At 40.0% G+C, this 25,931-nt stretch overlaps 1 protein-coding gene across 1 annotated transcript; it reads left to right on the top strand.

The window, feature by feature from the left end:
* Nucleotides 1-1,523: 1,523 nt before the first annotated feature.
* Nucleotides 1,524-25,278, top strand: c2cd3 (C2 domain containing 3 centriole elongation regulator). Its single transcript, XM_037678268.1, has 33 exons — nt 1,524-1,736; nt 2,706-2,975; nt 3,039-3,196; nt 3,486-3,664; nt 3,755-3,912; nt 4,017-4,149; nt 4,259-4,411; nt 4,506-4,653; nt 4,732-4,832; nt 5,037-5,240; nt 5,324-5,439; nt 5,542-5,660; nt 7,201-7,332; nt 7,433-7,864; nt 9,830-9,981; nt 10,389-10,632; nt 10,904-11,087; nt 11,162-11,345; nt 11,899-12,071; nt 12,155-12,290; nt 13,924-14,192; nt 14,309-14,386; nt 14,468-15,070; nt 15,160-15,492; nt 16,813-16,951; nt 17,028-17,092; nt 17,174-17,379; nt 17,448-17,566; nt 17,651-17,794; nt 17,888-18,078; nt 21,256-21,973; nt 22,536-22,644; nt 25,141-25,278. The coding sequence occupies exons 1-33, from the start codon at nt 1,685-1,687 to the stop codon at nt 25,276-25,278; spliced, it is 6,540 nt and encodes a 2,179-aa protein (XP_037534196.1). The 5' UTR covers nt 1,524-1,684.
* Nucleotides 25,279-25,931: the final 653 nt, after the last annotated feature.

The following is a 25,931-nucleotide window of genomic DNA, read 5'->3' as shown; positions in this document are numbered from 1 at the left end:
TAGAAAGGAAGGCCATGCTGTGCAGAGCGACCGAGGCATTAAAACCTCAGTTTGGCCATTTTTATTGAATTAAAACAGACTTTTTGAAAACAGCAGAGTATAGATGGAAAATGAATTGTATTACATGTCCATTAACTGACATGTTTCTTATTCTTTCAGTAACTCTATTTGTTACAACAGCAAACACGTCTGCAGAGACGTGTTGCTCTGCACAGGAGCTGCTCAAACTACCTAAAGCACACATGGACAGTTCAAAGGTCTTTCTCGTTAAACTGTCAAAGTCAAGCAGTATTTCCACACACTGGAAGAAACAGGCGTTTAAAGCTCAGCCCTTTGATGATTACTTTGTTGTACATTTACAGTAATGGTAGAAAAGCATAATGACAGACAAGAGTGTTTGGCAGGAAAAGTAAATACAAAATGAAGATTATGAGTTGTATTGCAAATTTCTACTTCCAGAAAAATAAAGGAAATAACTTTTGTGCTTCAGAAAGTGATGGACGGATCTGTGCTTCCCTCTTGTGGTGATAAGGAAGATTAGGAAGTTTGTATGAAAAATTAAAAATAACTCTTGCTTTTGTTTTGTTCTGCTTATGACAGTAAATTGTTTCAACTTTTTCGTTGAGCTCATGAACTCAGAGGTTTTACAATCTGCTTAACTGTTGTGGTAGGTATCATCTTACATTGCTGGTCCTCATTAATAAACTTTAACATTGTCAGTGATTGTGACAATAGGCCTCTAAATCTTGTCACTGTTTTAAACCCAGAAGCCTGAGGATTATCATATCTCACTTACAGAACCTTTTGGTATTCTTGAATACTTGCTACTAAATTATTGTGTTGGTATGGTGTATGAAAGGTGTTATTGTCATCTGGAAATGTACAATAATTTTTTTACTTTTTTTATCGCTGTGCTGTTCCTAACTAAACAAAACAAATGATTAAAAACATAGCTTACATTCTACAATGCTTAAGTAATAATAAATTATGATCAAAATACACAAATTTACACCCGCCCACTTCTCACATGTGTATATTGTGACAACATCATATATCCAATACATTTTCGTGTGTTTATGATAATACTTATCTATATGATGTTATAGTTCATAGATTTGTTAAACTGAAAAGTTTATGTCGACATGTTTTTGTTTAAATCAATAAATGGATAATTATAAAAAGAAATACCTCTTACTGTAATGTACTGCTGATTTAAAAAAATCAAACTACATTAGCTTTTGCAGTTTATCAATTTAGGGACACAAAAAAAGGTTAAAATCCTGTGAAAACTGTACCATACATCTATTTTTTTTAATAATAAAAATAAAGTAACTATAAATGGCTCCATACGGTAGATACAAACAATTATAAATAATTCCGATTGTCAAATAAAACATATTTAAATTATTGTTGGGTAAGGTTGCAATTTAAAACAAAACTTTTTAGCAACACCGTAAGAACTTCAGTTCCCAGAATGCCTCAGTAGAGCGGTGCGGAAGCGCGAGCTACTTTGTTGCTCGGATACAGTTTTTCCGCGCTGCGGTTTGTTTTGTGCATATTTGTATTTGCATCTCATTTATTTTTATTAATCGGATATTTATTTTACCAGAAAGGGAAAAATAAATATGTCTGCCAGCGGTTCAGACGGTGTTTTGGACTGGCTGTTCACAGGCTGTTCTTAGGGATGAAGAACAAAAAACAAAAGTCTGTCAAAGCTGGAAGCAGCAAAAGAAAAGGTTAGCTTAGCTAGTGGTTAGCTTGTGTAGTTGCTAATGTTGTGCTAATGATAAGTAGCTGCTAATCCCAACTGTCAAACTTGTTAGCCTTGCGTTAGCTTGGTGGTTCGTTTCATAAAAATCAACATGTCTTTCACTTTGTGCTGAAACTTTCCCTCACTTATTATTATTATTGACAAAATAAAATGTATTTACTTAAATGTGTACTTCTAATATTGTACATTGATTCAACGAAGGTGTTGCCACATATGCTAAAGTTAAAGGCGATTACCGGTAAACTACCTAAATGAATTTGCTTAGTTGTTTTTTTAATTCTCTCTTGGTTTCGATCTTTAGTAAACATTCATTAATTCTGTAACTATGTTTGATGTCTATATTTGTTATATATATTTATTGTTTATATGTCTATGTTAAAATAAATTCAAGATGAGGGAGTTTTCCGCATAAATACACGAAAGGTAAATCAGAGAATGCTACTGACTGGCACAGCATTACCTCCATAACATTAAATATTTATTCGTGTAACTAGACTTTGATTTAAATCTCCATTATCTTGTTTGCTGATGTTCAAATTACATCTATTACAGTACATAAAATGGGATTCTTCTATGTACATAAGGCTTTTAACTTGTGTTAAGTAAGAACTGTATTTAAATTTTAAAGTTCTCCTTTCTTTACATTATGTGGTGCTTCATGCATGCATCAAAAATAGTGATTCAGAAACAGTGATTAGCATATAGAAGCCAACTAAGTTCTAAAATTTGCAGTAAAATCCTTTTTATTGTTATCAGTCATATTTTAGTCTTACCATTGATGTATGTATTTGCTTTATTTGTACCTAGTTCTTATATTATTTTTTTATTATATTCTTATGTTATTCTTATTTAATTTCCCTCTGGGATTGATGAAAGTATTTTTGAAATTGAACTTGAATATGCACTTTGGTAAATTTCACAATCATTTTTTCAGCCCCCAGTGATGTGCCCCCATCTACCAGCCTCCCACCTCTCGTAGAGGGCCAGCTAAGATGCTTTCTGAGTGTGACAATAAGCCGAGTGTTATGGACGATTCGCAAGCCTCCACCGTTGACATTCATCAGGCTACGCTGGTGGGGAGAGTCATCCAACGGCACACACTTTTTTCCAAGAGATGGGTCACATCTTTCACAGAAAACCATCAAGACCACTGCTCGCTTCCCCGTCCGCTGCGGCCCAAAGCAGTTCACTTCCTATCTTACAGGTAACTACAAAGACGTGCTTGATTGACTTTGCATTCCTTTAATTTATATTTATTTCTTAACAGACATGGGCTCTTTGGTGCTTGAAGTTCTGACAAAACCAGATCATCTACCAATTGCTCGGGCTCAAATTGCTGGTATTTCCCATTTATCTTTGTCACAACCAATCAGTGGATTTTACACTCTTGTTTCTCCAACATCTGACAAGCTGGGAGAGTTGCACGTGAGTGAAAACTTAAATTAAGCTTTCTGCAATTGAAATTTTGAATCATTTTTGTGATTGTGTTTTAACTGTTTTATAAGCAGCCAGGATTTCAAAAGACGACGACACACTCATATTTTGTGTATGATTTAATGTGTTTGCTTTTTGTTTTAAAATTGGGGCACTGACAAGCAAATCCCAGAAACAAGCACATTGACAAAAATAAAAAGACCCTTACAATTTTATGTTTGCACATATGGAAACTTCCTAGTTTTCTGTCGACATCTAATTTTTTTTGTTTACGTCCCAGGTTTCCCTGAATTTGGAGCCCTTGACAGAAGCTTATGACAGCAACAGCTCAGGTCCGGCCACAGACGCCATCACGGATGGGCTACAAGCCACCATGCTGACTATACCTTCACACCGCAGATCCCCTTCAGCTGGCAGCGGGAAAGAATCCGCTGGGAGCAGCGGAGGAAACACACCAAGGTTTGGACAAGTTGACACCCAAACATCGCTTCTAATCTCTCGCGTTCACCTGTATTAATCTGGCTGTGTGACATTCTTTACTATTTTCAGAGGCAAAGATCACTTGTATTTCCAAAATGTCCAAAAAGACAAAGAAGAGACGCTGGAGAATCAGATTCCTACCTCAAACAAATCTCACATCAGTCCAAGTGTTGATCACTTGACTGAGAACTCTTCCCATGTTCAACCAGCCAATGACATCATCTCAGGTCCGTCACAGCTTTATAACACCACAGATGCACAGTACACTTCTATTAATGTGCAGTATTCACAGTCGGTGTTTTAAAATAAAATGTTTTTTTAATTATCTCAGTGATTTTGGAGCGTGGAAACAAACTTAGGAATGCAATGACTGTTTCAGCTTTAAAGTGTGATGCAGACTCTGCTCCACCTCTGAAAGACAGACCTCTGCCTCTCCCAACTGACAACATCCAACTTCCTGACAAGTTGGTGTTTTTATTTCTATTCAGTTAAATAAAAATAGTTGTTGTCCATCACTTTACAATGTCACTGTGCACAGCCTGTAAAATGTATATCTCATTGTTTTGTCTGCAGGTCTTCTCCTTCTCCGTCGGGTTTGTTTCTTCAAGATATCCTTCTTTCAGCTGCAGCTCTGAAGCCCTCTGATGATGCAGTTTTAGCCACAGGCAGCAGCTTGGACTATCCTGCTGACATGGACAAGAGAGTTGTGGATCTGCTCCTCGGCAGGTACACGTTTTAATATTTACATCAAATGTTGACAAAAAAGGAAAAGTTATAAAGTTTTCTGAGATTTTCTATTTTATAGTTCATTTTTCCGCAGCCCTATCACATCTTCACTACCGCTCTGGGATATGCAAGGCTCCCCGCCTGACTCTCTCTCTGGCCACAGCAGTGTGTGTGGAGATAGTGAGCTCAACGATCCTCTGTATGACCAGAGCTTACTGGAAAACCTGTTCTACAAAACTCCTGTAAGCGGAGAACTTTGGTGTATTTTAACTTTAACTTTTTGTTTTTAACAAACCGTTCATTAAAGGTGTTTGTGTCAGAATGTAGATCCAGATGGTGCTGACAAGAACAGTCAAGAAATAATGTCTTCAGCTGAAAATTCAAATAAGCTGACACAGTCTGGACCCAGAGTCAGAGAAAAGTAAGACAAACATCTTGAACTCACTGCTTTGACACAGCTGTAAACAGCTGTTTTCAGATATGTAGTTTGGGATTGTGTGTGTTTAGTATGGACAGTATTTCCTCTTTACAAGTTTCCGCATAAAAAGTACTCAATGATCATTTCATAAGATGTTATTTTTCATATCTTAAAAGCAGTTTTGAACCTTATTTTGTCTTTGTTCAGTCCAAAAGCAGATCACCAGCAGTCTGCAGACTGTAGTGACGCCAGTCATGTTCCACTCAGCGAGGAGCATCTGTCTCTGCTGAGTTTGATTAGATCTGCCAGAGTGACCATCGACTCCCTGATGGTACCTGCAGGCAGCTCAAATATCACACCCAGAAAAACTTCTAAAGGGAAACCCCCTCGACCAATACCCAGCAAGAAGTGGTAAAACATCTGAGATGCTTTTTATTTGACTTTTCAATGGTTTGTTGTTATTTGTAATTACAAAATATGACTTCTTTTTCTAGTACATATTTTGTTGAGTACATTTTCCCGATGACTTCAGCTCCCAAACATCCCGATCGCAGTAAAGCAGGAGATGTCGAAGTGACCCGAGCTGTTTCCAGTAAAGTCACAGGTGGAGGTATGGCAACTTGTTTTTAGCTATATGTGTATTTTTGTACTTGTTTCTTTTGTGTTTTGTACAATGTTTGTAACTGACCTGCACTCCTCTGTGTTTTTGTAGCTGTGAAGTTCCAGCAGCTCTCTGTGTTTCCTGTCCACTTCAGTACAGCAGCGATCAAACGGTGGTGGGAAACTGATCTGATTTTTCATATTTACGCACGAAAAAGCGATCAGAAAAAGGTAAATAGCTCCAGATTAAATGCTGCTTATTTGTTTAGTACAGATGAGACACATGAGAGTAACTAACGTCTCAGAAACAAGCTACATTTGTAACCTACTGCCAGTGTCATTGTGTGAATTCTTTTGAAGCATTCACACTATTGTGATTTTTCTTCCGTACGTTTTTCGGCATCTTTATCGTTCCATAATTTTTGTGGAACAACAACTCGTATTACAAAACGTTCAGCTCCTTAAGGAGAAGGGTGCTATAACTTGTGGTATTGGTGCAACTTTAGCTTTTTGAAATATTTAGCCTTTTCTGCCACTTTTTTTCTCATAGAAAATGAATTGAGCTCATTTTATATCCTTCAGATCTTTAGATCTGTTTACAACCTTTTTTTGCTCCTTTACATTTTGTTCTGGTTCAGCTTTTTCAGCTTCCTTATGCAAATTTACACTTTTAAAATTACTTTCAGCTGTTTTTCAGCTGTTTCGTGCTCCTTTCAGATTATTACAGATTTTTTGTGCTTAACTTCTTTCAGATAATTTCAACTTGTTATGCTCCTTTCGGCTGATTTCTGCAAGTTTCAGCTTCTTCTGTTATTCAGCTACTATTTAGCTGTTTTATGCCAATTTTTAGCTTTTTCACCTAATTCCACATTTTTTGCACTCATTTAAACTTTTTTCAGACTAATTCAGCAAAATTGGGCTTTCTCCGCTTCCTTCTGGTAATTTAAGCTTCTTTCTGTTTTTTAGCTACTTTTCAGCTGTTTTTACTTATTTCAGATTTTTCAGATAATTTCCACTTTTTTGTGCTCATTTCTGCTTCTTTCAGCTTAATTGGGAAAACATGTTCTTTCTGCTTTCTTCTGCTAATTGAAGCTTGTTCTACCTTTTCAGCTACTTTTAGCATTTTTAGCTCATTTCAGCTGTTTTCGCATAAATTAAAGTTTTTCTTTGTAATTTCTGCTACTTTTAGCCTAAATAACTTATTTCTGCAAATTTCAGCTTGTTTAACTCCTTTCAGCCTTTTTCTGCTATTTCACCTACTTTGAGGTTTTGTGCTAAATTGAGCTTTTTCAGCTAATTCCATATATTTTTAGCTAATTTTAGCTCCTTCCACTTCCTTCTGGTAGCTTAAGCTTCTTTCTGCATTTTCAGCTATTTTTTGTTCATTTCAGCCTTTTTTTTTTTTTTTTTGCAAATTTCCTAAATTTTTTCTTATTTAAACCTAATTCAGCAAATATGTGTTCTTTCTGGTTTCTTCTGCTAACTTAGGCTTGTTCTTCAATTTCAGCTATATTTCATTATGTTTTAGCTACTGGTAATTTCAGCTGTTTTTCAACAAGTTCTTCAGCAATAAGCATTTACACTGCATTTTTGCAGGAAATGCAATTTCTCTAATTACGTTCTAGAACGCCTGCTGTATTTATAAAAGTCCCCTAACTGTACAAACAGCTTTTATTATGACACTTCCTGCATCTTCAGCACCTAGAAACATCGTTTTGCCTCCAGTAAACCTGAAGTGGTGGTAAAGACTTGGTGATTTGTGTTTCTGCAGCCCGTTGCCATCGGTAAGGCGGTTCACCCACTATGCTGTTTGCTGCAGAGCAAAGAGCTCAGTCAGTCTGTTCTAGTTCCTGTGCAGAGCTTGGAGGGGGTCCATCAAACACAGGAGATTGGACCTCTCAAGGTGATTTACTCAGAGCTTTTGTTGTTTGTTTTACCAACAAATGAATGATTTTATATAACTTAAGCAAATGTTACATAATTTGTTTTAATATTGTTTACAGGTTTCTATAGAACTGGGAACAAACAGCAAACATTTCTCTTTGGAAAGAAATAAGAAGTTGACTTGGAGAGATTCATTGCCTTCAAAGGTTCCACCGTGTCCGGAGAGAGAAACCGTTTCTAGATCTGACGTTGGAAGAGAGACACTCCAGGACAGCTCTAGACTAAATGTCTGGACTCCTCAGAAACTTTCAAAGGAGCCCTCATCTCATCCTGCAACCCAAACATCTCCTTTTAAATCATCCCAGTGGTCCGAGGAGGACTCTGAGGTCCTGCTGCACGCCTTACTCATGGTTCCAGATGGGAAGAACTTCAGCTGCGGGCTTCTGCAGGCTCCAAGCGTCTACTTGAACTGTAAACTGTTTTGGTGTGATGAGACGGCAAGATCTGTTGTCAGCTGGAGTCAGGCAAACCCAACGTTCAACTTTGTTCAGGTTAGTTCTGAAAGTCCTCTGTGTCTAACCACCTGATCATAGCTGAATGTGACAGTTCATTTCTAAAACTATTTCTGGCAAAGTACCACTCAGTGATTACAAACGGATTCATCTGAGTTAAGCTTTGAAATATATGTTGTTTTTCACGTCAAAGATCTAAAAAATAAGAATAATGACAATGAGTGGATCTGCACATCAAACAGAGATCCCATGTAAACATGTTTTATTAGAAAGCCAAGGTTGTGACTTTGTCTTTCCTTTAGACTAACAAATTCTGAATACAGAGCAGATATCTTTAAATACCCACCCAGAGAACCAAAAATAACTGGACTCCTGTTCTGAAGCTGAAGACATTTTGCTTCCCATCTGGGAAGCTTTATCAATTCTAAAATGTCTGGAGTGTGTGGAGTTGCCAGCTTTACAGAACTGCGTGAGAGGCCTGATTGTGTAGATGCACCTGCAGGTTAGACTGGAACTACTCCCCCTGCGCCACAAGGCCAAACACATCCCCATGAAGACAGAAGGGAAGGAAAAGGAACAAACACATCAAGCAATCTCTCCAAACCTGTGGATATCCTAACTGGACCTTTGGCAAATCAAATCCCCAAAACACTGCAGAGAGAAGAGCAAACACAAAAACATTGTCATCTCTTATGTTGCTGGAATATCTGAAAAACCCAGAAGAATTTTCTCCAGAAACAACATCCCAGTACATTTTAAACCCAACAGGACCCTCAGACAGAGGCTGATCCATCCTAAAGACAGAACCTCCAAACCCAAACTGGGCGGCGTGGTGTCTGCAGGTCAGCGCAGTGAGGAATGTTCAGACCTCTATATTGGAGAAACCGAACAACTTCTCCACAGACGCATGGCTCAGCACTGGAGAGCAGCTGTTCAGTGGTCCACCTTCATCTCAGGATAAGACTCGCGAGGACCAAAATGTTCATATTTTAGACAGAGAACACAGATGGTTTGAGACGGGGGTGAAGGAGGCCAAGTTTTGTAAACGAGAAAACTTTAAACAGGGGAGAAGAGCTCAGATTTCACCTTTCAAAAATTTATAGTGCAGCAATACGCTTGATTCCCCGTTAGCTCCACTTCAGTTCACACCTTCATACATGTGACCCAAGCATCTCTCTCATGAGCCAGGCAGACAAAGAGTCTAATGAGCCTCCGTTGTGCAGGGCGAGCAGTTCCAGTCTAACCTGCAGCTGAATCTAAGAACACAACGAGGCCTCTCATTCAGTTCTATAAAGCTTGGAACGCCACACACTCCAGATATTTCTGAACCGATAAAGCCTCCCAAGTGGAAAGTGAAACGTCTTCAGCTTCAAAATAGAAGTCCAAATGTTTTTGTTTTTTAACCTTGTTTTTAATTGATCATAACTTGGATGAATCTTCACCATCACAATTCAACATGTCTCTACTAATCTGTAACCTCTCAAAGAATCATAAATACTGGTTCGCTAATCAAAGCAAAGCTCATTTCTATAAATCTAGCTAATCTAATTTTTTATTTATTTATACATTTTTATTGACATTTATAAACGTGTTTAACATGTACATCCACTTCAATTATTAGTAAAATTTCCATTTAAATGCCTTTTTTAAACAACAAAAATAGGGAACACAATATAAACAATAACACAAAGGGAGTGAAAGTGATTTTATTACAATCAAGATATCATTCAGAAATTGCTAGGTCTAGACCTGCTCTGCATGATTTTATACAAACCGTTTGTTCCAGTGTAAAGTAAATCGATCCATTTATCGTTTACTTCTGCAGTTATTCTCTCCATCCTGTATATGTCCATTATGTCCATCCTTATGTTCAGTGGTGGGCTCCAGTGAAAGCCAGTTTTTCATGAGCGCTCTTTTGCTAGCTAACGTAATTTTAATAGGAAAACATAATGACCTTGATTAGGTTAAATAGCAGCTTCTTTTTTCTCTTCTTTTGTGTCACAGGTGACGCCCGTGACCTTAACAATGAAACTTCTGGAGCGAATGAAGAATAACGTGATGGTGATCGAAGTGTGGCAGAAAATGGGACAGTCCAAGCAGGATCGACTGTTTGGCCTTGTTAAATTACCTCTACACCAATTTTACATGTCATTCAGGTAAAACGAAAATATTCCATACATTTATATTTCCCATATATAAAAAAGCTATAAAATAAACTCAAATGTTTATTTGTAGGTGCATGAATTTAACAAAGACTGATTTTTTTTTAAAGTATTTTTATTTTTTAACCGTAAGGTTATTTAACTATTTGATATTTATCTTGAGACTTCTAATGAAATATTTGTTATTGTAAAGACAAATAAATTAATTAATTTCCCTGCCTTTCTATCATTTCTGTGTTTGATTGTGTCAAATCTTAACTATAAAAATTGCAAACATAAATGATGACGCTGCACAGAGGGACGCTGTTGAACAGCTACACAAAATATTTTGTTATAATCTTTTATCCGGCATGCCATCTAAACACCTTATAAAAGAACTGATATGCGTCTGTGTCCTTCAGGGATCCAAAGATCAGCCAGCTCCTTCTCCAGGCGCAGTACCCTGTTCTAGGGGTGGACTGCTACATGCCTGTCATCGATGTGTTCTCAGGAAGCTGTCGAGGAAACCTCAGGGTTCTCTTGGCTATAGGTCGATCAGAGCAGATCGTTTCCCTCCAGCGCACCAGGGATGAAGAGTATCATGTTTTGTCTCATTCAGTGAGGCCTGTTCATATGCTCGATCACCGGTCGCACTCACGGATGAAGGTCAGTATGATACACTGTCAGCAGAACCCAGAAGTCTAGAAAGCTTCCTATTCAGTCTAAAACTTTTTGTTTCTTACAAATATCAAAGGCTTTGTGTGTCACCTTCCTCTTAAACCTAGATTACTTAAAGGAATTACGTAATTAATTATTAATTATTTTTATTTTCAAGTGCTTTATAAAATTCAAAGTATGTCGCATTGTGCTTGTTTTTCCTCATTTGTTCTCTAAATGTGTATGAACACATCTTTGAAATCAGCTTATCATCTTTCAGGTAAAAACAGTCCAAGTGGAAGTTGTGACAGAGCATGTGTTTGTAATAAGGGTGGAGAAGGTCAGTGGGTTGATGCCTCTGCAGTCCACAGTGTGGGGGGAGGCTGACTGCTACGTCCAGTACAGATTCCCCTGTCAGGAGGGAGATGTTGCTTCAGACATGGACCAAAGCCTCATAGAGAGCAGTAAGAAAACCTTCAGCTCAACCAGTTCTGTTTGTTCCCAAACACTTTAAAATCTTTATTTATCCTCCCAACAGCTTTAAACCTGAAGCCGTTTCGCAGCACCACCACCCTTTGTGTTCCCGACCTGCTGTTTGGTCACACGGAGACTCATGTTCTTCTGGCCCCTGAAGGAGTTCCTGTCCAGAGGCTGCTGCTGAGCTCTTTGTCAACGCAGGGTCTGAGCAATGGAGGAGGCATCCTGTTCGAAGTGTGGTGCAGGTTTGTGGTTTACACTTTAAGGTCCAGTCGAGTGTAGCTCAAACTTTACGTGAATTTTATAGTGAAAATGTAGATTTTAAAATAAGTTATCTCCACTGTTTAACCTCCCATGATAGAAAAACAACAACAAATGCCCAGCCCACCCTATTTTTTCACTTGGGCAGTTCCATTACACTTCAAGTTTGGGTCCTCTACCAACATCAGGGTGTTCAGTATCAGCTGTTTCTAGAGATGCAGTCTTCTGGACAGACCTCTGAGGTTGTTCCTGGGATCTGTTGGAGACACTCTTCCAGTTTGGGGGTCACTGTGCTGAGTGCTCCAATGACCACTGAGGCCTTCACTCGCCACAACTTTTCTATTTCCTCTTTCAGCCTTTGATATTTCTCAAGATTCTCATGATCCTTCTTCCTGATGTGTATGGAGAACACGCAGATTCCATACAGAAAGACCCCAGGGGCTCAATCCCTGTTCTTTTTTATTTAATAATGGAACTCTATATGCCTTAACACATGATAGTTGTGTTTGATTGATTTGTGAAATAATGTGTTTTCAGATATTATTATCCAAATGTGAGAGATCAGCTTGTAGCCAAAGGATTGCTTCCACTGTCTAAACTGTGTGCCATGGCCACCATGCAAAGACAACATCCTGACGAGGCTCAAGTGTTCTCCCTGCCCCTGATTCCCAGGACTGAGGGTCCCACAGGGTTTCAGCCTCAGCCCTCTGGTACACACATACACAGAAGTGCATGCAATGTAATAGAAACACAATGAGTACCTGAACATTGTGAGTGTTTTGTTGTTTCTTAGGCCTTCTAGATGTGTGCATTCAATACAAGCACAGGCCTGTGAGACCTGAAGGAAAGGCTGGCAGAGGAGCTGCTTCACGTGTTGTCACTGTTGTGGTTCAAGTGCACAGAGCGTCCGGTCTCAAGGCAGCAGCAAGGTACATCACTGACATATGAAGGGATGGTTCTTGTTATGTATAAGTGGTTATTAAATGTTTTACATAAATATATTTGTATATTGATTTGTACCTGTGACATTAGGGGTGAAAACTGGAGCAATTTGTAATGGAAACAGGGCTACTCTGTCTAAAAAACAGCATGTGGATTCAATGGTTTCACAATTTTGCTTGAGGCCCTTCTTCCACCAGCCTACGACGCATTAGCTGAACAGAAACACTGCACCACTAGTCTTCTGTAATACAGTAGTCCCTCGTTTATTTTGGGTGTAAGGTGCCAGTCCCCCCCTCCTCCCCATCAATAAGTGAAAATCCGCAAAGTAGTGACGTTATATGTATTTTAGTATTTATAATATTTTAAGGCTTTAGAAGCCCATCCCACAGTCTTGCAATGTTCTAAACTCTTAAACATGCTAATTTTAACAACAGACGTACAGTTCTGTATATGTAGCTACTAAATTTGACTTACCAGACTCTAGAACATCAACAGCTCTCGGTTCTGGTTTCTTTGTTCCAGTGTGACTCTGTTCTGGTCTGACTTAGTTCATTTCTGCAGACCTACCCTGCAGCGACAAAGCCCACAAACCTACTAATTTTAACAACATACGGTACTGCTAAATGTAGCTACTAAATTTTACTTACCAGCACATCCCCGCTTGGAGGTCCTCATGAACCAGTTGAAAGAGATAAAAAACGTCCCGGTGGGCTCCGAATGGACCGCCAGACCTTTGGGAGCACGCGTCCCCGCTCAGTGGTCCACGTGGGCCGGCTACCAGCTTTCAAGATTCACAGATGGGTCTGGAGGTCCGGTTCTGGTCCTGTTCGGTGGGTTCAGTGCGGCTGTCTGCATCCCCTGGGCGCCGAAGTCACTATAATAAGCGCTGAACCGCTGAACTATTTTCTATCAGATCAAAACTTTCCCTCTAGTTTTCCAGCAGAAGGAAACAAGGTTACTGGGTGGGTGGGGCACTGTTGACTTCTGGGAAATGTAGTCATTATGAGCAGGAATACAGTGGAGGCTTACTGAGAAAAAACTACAAAAGGGCAGCACCTGTCCAGAGTATTTTATTTTTTGTTAACTAGTTACTGTACAGTGTCCAGTACTGTCCCAATCACATGAGTAATATTGAAGTTGACAAACATGTGTCCTGTACAATATAATTATATATATATATATTTTTTTTTACATACAACATTATGGACTGTACGTCCACAAACTGTGATAGAGCGAGTCCGTGAAAGTCGAACCACGAAGTAGCAAGGGACTACTGTAATCCAGATATATTTTCATGAGTTGCAACTGTTAGCGACTAGTGGTGAAAGGCATTCAGGAGGAAGTCACCAGAATGAATTCATGTGAACCTGGACCGTGATTTCAAAAATTGTCCACTCAAAATGCAGCCACTCATTTCTATTTGCTTGATCCCAAACACTCAAATTTCTGTGAAACTGCAACAGAAAATGTTCCCATTTACTCACAATGTTGAGTCGCCAGTTAGTCTTCAACTGTCACAGCCCGATGAGATACTACAAATATCTCAGGCGTGGAGATTTGAAACACATTTGTCACAGTTCACCATTTTGTTTGTTGTTGTTGTTCCTGCGTCCCTTTCAGAGTGATATCCGAAGAAGATCAAAAGTTCAGCTACTTTGTAGATGTAGGAGTGAACCCTTATGTGACGGTTCAGCTTTCCTTCTTACCGGAGAGTGAAAAGAGGTGTACCCGGACTGCACCCAGGACCTTCTGCCCTGAGTTTGATCACCACATGGAGGTTTCCTGTGATCTGCTGCTGCACATGAGCAGTGGAGAGACCTGCAGCCTGGCTGAGCAGCTGGAACAAGCCTCTGCTGTCTTTACTGTCTGGAACAGAGAAAGTCACAAAGGTCTGAGATTCTGCTTCACACGATGCTGTGATGAAAATGTGGTAAATGTTTTTAGTTGCAGCACAAGTCATTCTGCCGCTTTAGCTTTTTGTATTGTTTCTTATTTGTTGTTGCAGTGAACGTTCCTAGGCCTGATGACGTCATGTTAGGCACAGTGAGAGTTCCTCTGGCTGATCTGATCCATAAAAGAACAGGTATGCTGTACTTACAGGTATGTTGATCAAATGTTTTTTTTCTACTACACTGAAGTTAGATTTTATTGTTTAATCTTGTAGGTATTTCTGGCTGGTTTGGGTTATACATAACTCCTGACAGAAGTCCTTCTCAGCAGCAGAACATTTTGGTCGGGGGCCTTGAGATTTCCATCAGCTTCGCTCATCCCTCAGACAGAGAACGGGTCGTTAAAGCTGCTCAGGGCTTGGGTTGGGAAATGCCCCACAGTGACCGTGCACAGCAGGATGATGAAGAATGTTTAAGAAAACTCGCCCTCACTTTTTCCATACCTAAAGCATGGCTGCCTGTCCACTGTCTGCTTCTGCCCGGCCTTGGAGAGCTCCAGCGCCCCACTTACTGCTACTTCAGGTATAAGTTCTTCGACCAGGACGCCTTCTGCTCTCGACTGAAACACCCCTGCGTCGAGGAAGATGGGCAGGGAAACCGAGCCACAGTGAGTTTTGAAGGAAGCAGAACTGTGGATCTGAGACTCACTCAGCCTTTGAGGTGGTACCTGCGAGAAGAGAAGCTGGAAGTGCAGCTGTGGGTGACGTTCAACAAGAACAGAACTGTAAGGCCGAGTGACTCGGACCGACTGGTGGGCTCAGCGTTTGTCGATCTGTCCTCTCTTGCAAAGACTTCGAAGCAGAAACGGACTCTCAGCGGTATGAAAGCGTTGTAAATTTAACAAGTTATTACTTTATTTAAATCATGTCTTTATTGAGATGGGTAAAAATGTTTTGTGATTTTACAGGAGTTTACCCGCTCTTCATGCGCTCTGCAGCCGATCTACAAGGTGCAGCTCTCAGGGTGCACATCGTCCTGACGGCTGGTTCTGTTCCCACCAATACCTTGTCTGAATGTGACTCAGACGATCAGGAGGAGGTTTTGTTCCACAAAGTGGAGGCAGCAGATCACGACCCCTCCGCTGATACACACAGAAAACCAAACACACAAAGCAGACAGAAGGGTAAATCCTCCAGACCGACTGCAGACCTCACATCTGTGCGTCACACAGACATGACCGTGGACGACTCTTTCTCTGTGACTGTGGCCGTGGACCGCGCCATGCATCTGAATCTGAAAGGTGAGTGCACAACCTGAAATCTTAGTTGTGTTCATGCTTATGAAGCATTCACACTATTGTGATCCATTTTTCTTCTGTACGTTATTCAGCATCTTTCTGGTTCCACAATTTTTGTGCTATTTCAACAAATCATAAATCAAATCGTTCAACTCTTTCAGGAGATGAGTGCTATGACTTTTGATATTGGTGCAACTTTAGCTTTTTGAAATATTTAGCCTTTTCTGCTACTTTTTTTCTCATAGAAAAAGAATTGAAGTCATTTTACATCCTTCAAATCTTTAGATCTGTTTACAACTTTTACTGCTCCTTTCACATTTTGTTTTGTTCAGCTTCTTCAGCTTCTTTGTGCAAATTTAACTTTCAGCTACTTTCAGCTGTTTTGTGCTCCTTTCTGATTTTTTTCTGCCAACTACTACATTTTTGTGCTTCTTCTAACGTCTTTCAGATAATTTCAGCTTGTTATGCTCCTCAGTTTATTTATGCAACTTTCAGCTTTTTCTGCTATTTCAGCTACTATTTAGTTGTTTTAATGCTAATTTGAGCTTTTTCATCCAATTCCACATTTTTTGCACTCATTTCAACTTTTGTCAGCCTAATTCAGCAAAAATGTGCTCTCTGCACTTCCTTCTGGTAATTTAAGCGTCTTTCTGCAATTTTAGCTACTTTTCATTTGTTTTTTTGTTTTTTGTTGTTGCCAATTTCTTTTTTTTCAGATAATTTCCACTTTTTTGTACTCATTTCTGCTTCTTTCAGCTTAATTGACAAACATGTTCTTTCTGCTTTCCTCTGCTAGCATTTTTAACTAATTTCAGCTGTTTTCAGATAAAATGAAGTATTTTGTGATCATTTCTGCTACTTTCAGCCTAATTAACTGTTAATTCTGTTAATTTCAGCTTGTTATGCTCTTTTTAACTTTTTCTGCTATTTCAGCTACTATTTAGCTGTTTTATGCTAAATTCAGCTTTTTCAGAAAATGCCACATTTTTGTATCTCATTTCAGCTCTTTCCATTTCCTTCTGGTAGTTTTAAGCTTCTTTGTGCCTTTTCAACTAGTTTTCAGCTTTTTTAACTAGCTTCCTAATTTGTGTGCTCGTTCCTGCTTATTTAAACCCAGTTAAACATGCATGTGTTATTTTGGCTTCTGCTAATTTAAGTTTGTTCTTCCGTTTCAGCTACATTTCAGCATGTTTGTTTTAGCTAATTTCAGCTGTTTTTCAGCAAGTTCTTCTACAATAAGCATTCACACTGTATTTTCGCATGAAATGCAATCTATCTAGTTAAAATATGTATTTGAATGATAATTTCTTGTTTTTTCCACAGGCTGTCCTCTTGCAAAGCGCAGTGAAGAGGCGCCTTGCTGCTGTGTTTCGTACATCACAGCTGATTCTGCTGAACCAGTGTCCACATCTGTTGTAGCCAACGCTGACTGTCCTGTGTGGGACCACCAACACGAGTGCAGGTAGCATTACATCACAAACCTCAGTTTGAGTTTCTGTACCTCATCAGATGCTGATGCAAATGTGTCACATTTCCAGACTTTCAAAGGAGCTGCTGGTTGATCCACAACAATCGTTTGTGTTCAAAGTCTGGCACAAAGGAGGTACAGCAAGAGTTTCTGTTTGGTGATTTGTGCAGCTTTGTTTTGTTTTGTGCATCAGTTCACACCTGCGGTGTTTCACAGAAATAGAGCGAGTTATTGGATTTGCCTCCGTGGACCTCTCTCCTCTACTCTGTGGCTTCTCGTCAGTGTGTGGTTGGTACAACATCACAGACTTCAGCGGTCAGTGTCACGGTCAGATTAAAGTGTCCATTACTCCTTTGAAGGGAGTTCAGGACCTGCGTAGCCAGAGAAAAACTGTGACTGAAGAAGCTACAAGGATCTCATCTGTAAGAGTTGTGTTTCTTTTATCTTTTTTTTTTTTTTCCCCTTTGTAACGATCTAATGTTTGTTTCAGGGCATTCCTCTCAGCTACCAAACCACAGCCTTATACAGCAGCTTTCCTTCCCACATCAGCAAATTCCCAGAGCAACAAATCTCTTCGCCCAGCCACACAGACAGGCTGTTCTCTGAAAGGTTTTTATTCACACATTTTAATGTCACGTTCGTCTGTTTAGATGCATTACGTCTGAATTAATATTAATATGACAATTTCTGCAGGCCCAGTGAGAGCGATCGTCACTTTGAGCACATGGACAAAATTAGATTTTATCATCAAAGTCTTCAAGAACAAACAGCCTCTGTTTGCAGCAGCTCAGCTAGTGACATCCATCCTTCCAACACTCTGTTGTTTTCAGGCCTCAGGTATTCAAACTTATTGTGTTTTGTCTGTTGTTATAACTAAAATTAAAGCTCAAACTCAATGACTTTTTTTGTTTTGTTTTGTTTTTCTTGCAGGAAAAAACTAAGTGAGCTAGACAGCATTCAGAAGTACTTCAACCGTAAACTTTCAACTCCTACGTTCCCCTCAATGACTGAACGGGACTGGTGCTCCCAAGATGAGGAGAAGAGATGCTCAGAAACCGACACAAGTCAGCTGCTTCTCAAGTCCAGCCAGTTGGTTGGAGAAGTCAACAACATCATCAGTGGTGAGCTTCTTTCCCAACGTTAAAAGACTTCCTAGTAATGTTCATCGATTTTTAGATCAATTAGCTTGGAACGATTTGAACATTGTTGGATTTTATACCTGGATTGTTGCGCATGAACTTTGGTGTTTTGAACCATTAGTTAATAGGATAAATTTTGGGCAGGTGACTTGACGTTATTTTTCCAGTTTTGGCAGCTGACTCAGTTTGCCGTGGAATTAGCGCACTATACAGCTTTTACACCCTAACAACAAATTCAATATAACTGCACCTAAACGTAATGTCTAAAGCAGGGGTGTCCAATACGTCGATCGCGATCTACCGATCGATCACAAAGGTAGTTTGGGTGATCGCATGGCATTAAAAGATGGACGTCAGCATATCATCCATCCTCATGAAATTTGTTCCTTGACTGACATACAGGGCAGCCATTCTGATGCCTCATTTACACGACATGAAACCACAGTCATTCTGCTGCGGTTCAGCCGTTCATTTACACAATAGTCCTCGTTCTCTCTGAAACTGAAGGTTTCTGAGTCCAGGTCTCAGAGTGGAGATTTTTGGGGGGAACCCCCCCATGGAGGTGTGAACTGTGTGAAGCTGCACATGCGCACTACAGGCGGCAGCAGTCCAAAGTTTTTCTGCACTAACAACAGTTATAATAAATGGCAGAGAGAAGAGTGTTTTTGTGCCACTCAACCTTTTTCAACATGTAGGTGCAAAACTAATAAAATCTAGGGTCTAAAGAGGCGTTTGTGTATTCACCAGTTTGGATGTAATTGTGATCATGTAGAAGCTGCATGCGCAATGAATTTAAAATGTCCTATTTACTTACCCCCTCCTTTTCTGTGCACATGTTCAACAAACGCAACACACACCTTATCTTAGAATATCTTTACTCAGCACATATGACAGTTTAGGTCAAAATACAATCATTTTAAAGTGACAGTGCTATAGTTCATAATTTCTTATCTGGCAACCCAACTGACATGGAAACTACAGTGTTTTTCCAACATTTTTCAGTCAGGTCATCTGGACAGTTTCTTATTTTTGGGCTGAAACGTTTTGCCTTCAATCCAGAAGGCTTCTTCAGTCAAGGAAACACACAACACAAAACTGATTCTTCCCCCAAAAGCTTACTCCAAAATGGAACAAACCAATTATGTTGGTGGATGGTCTCTTTGGCACGCCCCCTCCTCCATTGCCGGCCCTCTTTCTTGTTGACAGTCATGTCAAACTGGTTGAAAACAACTAAGTCCATGCTCAATAATCCTCCATCCTCCAATAATCCATGCTCAATAATGTTTTCAGTTCTGTCTCAGGAGGACACTGAAAACGTTTAGATTTTGGATTTATGATACCTGGGGTTCTGCTACTTGGCATCGGTGGGGCTCTGTTTTATCAACTTGAAGAAGACATTGGCAGCAGTTTTGGCCATGGCAAAGCTTCTGAGTCTGTGTTTGGTTCGTGCTATGAGGACTCAAAAATCAGCTGATTAACAAGCTAAACTGTAAGATGGAGACGATTTGCGAGAATCGCATGCCACCTGCAGATTTAGGACTCGACAGCATATGGAGTGGATCTTGGGGAGGCTCATAACGCAGATCAGTGGAGAGGAATACCCATAAAACTGGACATTTTGGACCAAGGAAGTCCCAGCAGGACTCAAGACTGGCAAGTTAAAAAAAACATCCGCCGAAGAAATTCAACCATTATGGCTTATATGAATCTGACTCCCCCGTTTGGCCTCGGATACGAGCCGACTATCATATTACTCCTGAGTCATGGGTAACTAAGGACAAATCTTTGCTATCGCAACCACCCCCTACCCCCCACCCCCCCGAGAACTTCTGTGCAGGCTTATCAGAACTATGCCGGCTGAAACAACATCATCAGGACTGTGGCCTATCTGAAAATGCATGGACAAATCCCACTGTCTTGATGTCAAATTTATATGTAATGTGTTTATAAATGTGCTTGCTGGTAGTTTTTTGATGTCTTAAATCATGTCCTGACAGGACAAGATGTGAATAGGTCTTTTTTTGTAATACCACTATCCACCCTCATGGCTTTTTCCCCTTTTCTATCTAAAAGTATTCTGAAAAGGATAAGAGGCTGTACTCTTAAAGAGCATCAGCTACGTGCACTCCGTCCATCTTTCGGACGACTTTCCGGACATATTCTCGTTGTATCTCGATCCACTGATAATAAAACTTATTCTGATTCTAAAAGTTTTACCCTACAAATGTTGGGAAACTAGTCTGTGGTTCAAAACTGTGAGAAACTTGCAGGAAAATATGTAAATTTTCTGTTGCAGTTTCACTGAACTCTGAGTGTAGAGACCATGTGATCGATGAACTGTTTGCTCGTGTTTTGAGCAGCCAGTTTTTGAAAATCCCATCGTTTTTTTTTTGTGCACGGCATGCAACACTGTAGTCTTGGCTGGTGCATTAGTTTAATGTACACCTGCTTGTTTGGTGCCCACCTCGACAGCTGCTCCAACGTTTACAAGTTTAATCGCTGGAGAACACTTAAATGAAGATGAGCAGATGGGGACCAGTTTTTCAATCGTTAGCTCTTTTTTTTAGCATAATCAGGTGTTTAGTCTTGGATCTTTGCCGCAGATGTTTCTGTCTGAGGGGAGCTCCCATGCAGGTGTCAGAACGCTGCTCTAAGGTTTTTGACACAGGTTGGAAACAAATGGGACACAATTCAGGTGAGTTTGAGACAAGTTAGGTACGCCCCCGACAACATTGTGACCATTTGAGTACAGTCAAAACTCAAGTGAAGGGACTGTGTGACTCCATCATGAAGGCTGTTTGTTAACTAACCACACCTGTAGGTGTAGTCAGCACAGTATTGCATCAGCTGACGCGCTCAGATCCAACAGGGCGTGTCAACCAGACATCTGACATACTAAACAATGCAGGTTTCTAATGTCAAAACTAATCTAGTGTGAATAAAGTTACACCCAGAGTGTTTAAACCATAAGAGTTTTTAAATAATAACGTCTGTACAAACAGTTACTGTAAACATGGGGGGTTAGATTACCTGCTGGAGCTGAAATTGATGTTTTTGTGTACATTTCTCAGATTTTGAAAGTTTTTCTCTCTTTATATTAACACACAATACTTCAGTTTTTATTTAAAATGATAGTTATTTATTTGGTTTGACTTTCAGGTCTGAGGAGACACCACCTGGAAACGATTCCCTCCAGTGCACCAAGTGGCTCAACAACTCCTGTTGAACACGACAGCCCTCAGGTCATTCCTGAGAGCGTCTCCAGCCCACGCAGAGTCATCGATGAGTTCCTCGATGCTTCGCCTCCTCTTCCATCGCTGCCCACAGAGATGTCTGAGGACCACACGAACTCTGACTCTGATGAAGAAAAGGACAGACGAAGCAGCAACGACAACATTTCAGAGGGTGAACAGAAAGAAGATGCGAGCTTCAGACAAGACGAGGAAGAGGAAATAGAGGAGGAGTACGAGGAGGTTGTGCTGAAACCGAGGCCTCTCAACGAAGTGACCTCACTAACAGACAGAACCAGCCCTTGGACCAGTATCTTGTCAGACCCTGACTTGGTTTCTGTAGATAGCACTGAGGCACCAAAAGACTCAGATCTCAGTGAGGATGAGGATGAAAAAAGGCAGGAAGTAAATCTGGAAACTCCCAGGGAAAATGACCACCATCACAGCTCTGACGGCTCAGAAGGAAGAGTCTCAGAGACGGAGAGAAATGATGAGAAGACGCTTCAAGAAGCTGAGTTACAACCAGAGGAACGAAACAGCCCCAACGAGAGGTCAGGAGACACAAGTTCATCAACAGCACCATCGCCTGACCCTGACACCCACGATGTTTCAGAACCTCAGGGCAACGAAGATACAGAGCTCCAAACGTATCCTTAATTTATGGATTTAATTAGAATTAAAGATTTATTTTTACAAGAAGTGCCCCTAACCTCACCGAGGTGTGAGAAAAGCTGAGTTTACATGATAAAGACTTACACGCTCACAGTTCCTTATTTGTCCGACCACATTTACTTTATCCACATGCAGCTGTGATGCAAAGAGAAACGAGCAGCTACCTGCGACAGTGTCTTTGTGTCTTGTAGAACGTTGTGGTTGCCTGTAAACGTGATTGAAAACACATAGAAGTGGAAGAAACTATTAGTAGGAGCAAAACAAGTCTTAGAAAACCCAGGTTTCTTGGGGAAGTACTGTAGTAAAACCTAAGAAGTTCAAGGGATGATAATAAGACTTAACTGGAAACAAAAACAGTTCAAGGTAGATGGGAGAGATGTGGTGACCTCTGAAGGGGAAACAGCTAAAAGAAGACAAAATATTTAGTCAACATCAATCATAAACAAACTTGTACGTTGGAGTTTGTCATAGTTTTAGTAATCAGTTTGTAGGATGCCATCAAACTCCATGTTTTTTTTTTTGACATTCTTCTTTAAGATCTCTACCGTTGGAAGTCCCTAATTTCTTCCTCCCTTCTCACCAACTGGAGGCGTCGTTGAGAGTCATTCGTTTAGCCCCATCTTTTTCCCAAACTCCCATCGAATCAGTGAGTATTTACCATTATTTCTACAAACACTGTTCATTCTCTCCAAACTCTTCGCCTGCGTCAGCAGAGAGACAATTCCCCGTTTAGAGAAGTCAGTGAATGAAACTAGTTTGATAAAGTGACAAAAAAAAGATGATGTCATTATATCATCTGAATGATCTGATCAATACAGCTCTAAATAAAAGGCCTAGCTCTCTTTCAGATAATGCATTTTGCCTGCCATCTTGCAGGCAAAAAGATTAATTTGTGATCTGTTAACAGAGAGAAGTTGCACAACATGTAGTGATCAGAGTATGTTTTAGGAAGGACGCTCAGCTAGGCCTGTTGCGATAAACAATAAATCAATTAATCGCATGATAAATGAAAATTACCGACCTCATTTTCATATATCGGCTTTATCGTTTCTTCGTGTCTCTCTCTTTCTACTGGAGACACTGGAAGACAAGGCTCAACTCTGGTGTTCTTCACTGACCCCTCCCTTTCGCTTTTCTCTTTAAATCCATTTAACTGTCCAAAATCGCGTTTTTGGATCGTTAAATACAGCTAAGCTGAGAAGCTAAGCCATGAGCTAAGCTAACAGGCCGACCTCAGGAAAAAACTTTCGTCTTGCCGAAGCTCCAAAATTCACGATTGAAACCCGTGCCTTCACGTAAAAAGTTGTTTTTCTCTACAAAAAGAAGCTGAGAACTTGTTTACTGATTTTTTTTATTAAAAGATTTGTGTGAAAAATGCCATGCTAAAGAGCTCAAACCACACCGAGCATCCACCATTTTGAGAACTGTTAAGGAGGTGAGCTGGCCGCGGGCCGCCGGATCCGGAAACCCCCTCCAGCCCACGTCCTACCCCCGGCTTGAACCCTCCTCAGAAGTGGCAACTATACTAATCAATAAATCAAGGAAACATCAATTAAGTTTTATCAATTATGTTAGAGAAAGGCAGTAAAATATTACAATTCACAGCGCTGGACTCTATTCAGTCTGTGACGCGTTCACAGACCCGGAAGAAGATCCCCGATGTCTCGTGTCATCATTAATTTATAGAGCCCTAGACTCCGCCCTTCGTAGAAGGGGGAGCTCAACCTGTCAGTGTATGAGGGGGCGGGACTAAGTGGGGTCTTATGTGTACTGACGTGTAAGGAAAACATGAGACGGTGCTTTAAAGCCTTTCCTACGTGATGTGGCAAGCTGATTAAACTATTTCTTGACAGATATTGAATCATCAGGGAGACTCTCAAGAGTTTGCTGGCCCAGTTTAACCCATTCAGAACCGGGTCACAATTTCATTATAATCCCGTCTCTGAGCAGATCAAACTCATAAAACCAGTCTAGATTGAAAATATCTTAACAGAACCAAAAAAAAAGGGAAGGAGAGACAGCCCATGTCACGTCAAGGGGCCTCCTTCCATTTTTCTTAAAGAGACACACTGCTCGCTCCCTCACCATCCATCCTTCGGTTCAAACAGTCTTATACTGCCATCTGGTGGTCAAAAAAAGGTACTACACTCAAACCAAATTAGCCAACATTTCTGAAATTTGACAATAATTACTAATTATTGTCAAATTTCAAACAATATTATTGTTTATCGCAATAATTTCTGAATCAATTCATTGCCCGGCAAAATTTGTTATCGAGACAGGCCTACACTCAGCTACTACCTCACCCAATTTTAGCTCACTTACAGTAAACATAACAGAGTTTTGGACATTTGTGTTTAGCTGTGGTGGCCAGTGGAGCCGTCTATCCAGTGGTTCATTACATTTTTTACTAATAGACAACTGTTTTATAATAATAATAAAAAAAACACCATAATCGCAATAAAAATCAAAACAATAAAAATCTTTTTGCTGTGACGGTGACTGCCAACTAAGAAGCGGATGAAGTTCGTCACTAAGGTTGATTTTAAAATTGTATTTTCTGAACTGCAGATAAAACATGAAGCTGTATCTTTGTTCCACTTTAACTTGTGTTTGGATGGTTACAGACACAAAACACACAATAACAACATAACATTCATTCAACCTTCATTTAGACAGGTTAATCCCATTGAGCCTCGAGGACTCGTTTACAAGAGAGACCTGATTTCTTAACAAAGACTGATGACAACAGTGGACACCAGCGACAACAGTAGACAGTTAAAAAATAGGCATACAAATTTAAGTTTCTCTTTTTTTTTTTTTTTTTTTACATATCGAAACAAAATAGCAACCAAAAGGACAATCAAGAGGAATAGCAGCAACAAACAGATAGATCACAAGGCAATTTAGAAAACTAAAAACAGGAACATGTCTGCATTGGTGTTTGCCAGGTACCGAACAGGGTTTTAAAGCCACTTACAGAGGTCAAGGTCGAGAGCTTCAGATCTTTTTTGCAAAATATTCCAAGAAACCGGAGCGGAGTAGGAGAAGGCCCTTTTGCCTTGATCAGTCCTCACTGAGGGAACACTGCAGGTAATAATTCTCTAATTTTGAAATTGTAAAATTCTCTAATTTCTCGCAGGGCCAGAACTCTTCGGAGCCCATCGTCGCCCCTCGCAGACGTTCCCGGCAGCGTCCAGACATGTCGCCTTCATCCACAAAGAAAGAAACGGAAAGAATAGCTCAAATATTTGCGACTCATTTCGACAAGTCCAGTTAGCACTTCTTCCTGATTGACCTGTGGTTTGACACGACCAAAAAATCATGTGAATAAATGATGTATATTGTATTTTTTATAAATAAATGTCAATTTTCACTCCTTTTAATCGTGCTGCAATTATTAATTCTGAAAACTATTATGGACGATGTTAACATGGTAAACAAATAAGCTCTGTTCTCCGATCACATCTGCTCTTTAATAACCAGTCTGAACCAGAAACTTTAAATACTAATGACAGTCGCTCTGATTACAGTCAGACTGGTTTTAATGTTTTTCAAGCAGAGGAATCAGGAAGTAAAACAAAGACTTGTGGTACATTGTGTAGTAATATACAGTACAGTCTGTTAATGCTTTGGAGTGTTTTATTTTTCAGGCAGGGTTGTTTGAAACAGCAGTTTGGTTGGTCTGTTTGCAGTCAGGTGTTTGTGTTGCCTTACCGGCTTTCAGTCTGATCATCTTTTCTTGATGTGCTCAAAAACATTAAGAGAACTTTGTTTTTCAGAAGACGGACTTTTTTTTTTTTTAAACACCTGAAACTTGACACGTCCATGACTTCCAGGCGTGAAATCTTGAGGACAGATTTCATCAAAATGACAGAAACTGCTTGATTTTTAAATTTATTTTCTCCCTCCTGTTGAGTCTGTCTTTATCCT

This window comes from Nematolebias whitei, chromosome 6, assembly GCF_014905685.2.
Source record: "Nematolebias whitei isolate Nwh7 chromosome 6, NemWhi1, whole genome shotgun sequence".
NCBI classification, from domain to species: Eukaryota; Metazoa; Chordata; class Actinopteri; order Cyprinodontiformes; family Rivulidae; genus Nematolebias; species Nematolebias whitei.
Note: the sequence above shows the minus strand (reverse complement) of the source record. Positions and strands in the feature narration are given on the sequence as shown.

Bases quoted from the DNA above. Each gene is read 5' to 3' on its own strand.
- c2cd3 (XM_037678268.1), top strand. From the start codon at position 1,685: ATGAAGAACAAAAAACAAAAGTCTGTCAAAGCTGGAAGCAGCAAAAGA. The intron at 18,079-21,255 runs GTGAGCTTCTTT...TTTGACTTTCAG, and splicing joins AGTCAACAACATCATCAGTG to GTCTGAGGAGACACCACCTG. The intron at 22,645-25,140 runs GTGAGTATTTAC...AATTTCTCGCAG, and splicing joins CCCAAACTCCCATCGAATCA to GGCCAGAACTCTTCGGAGCC.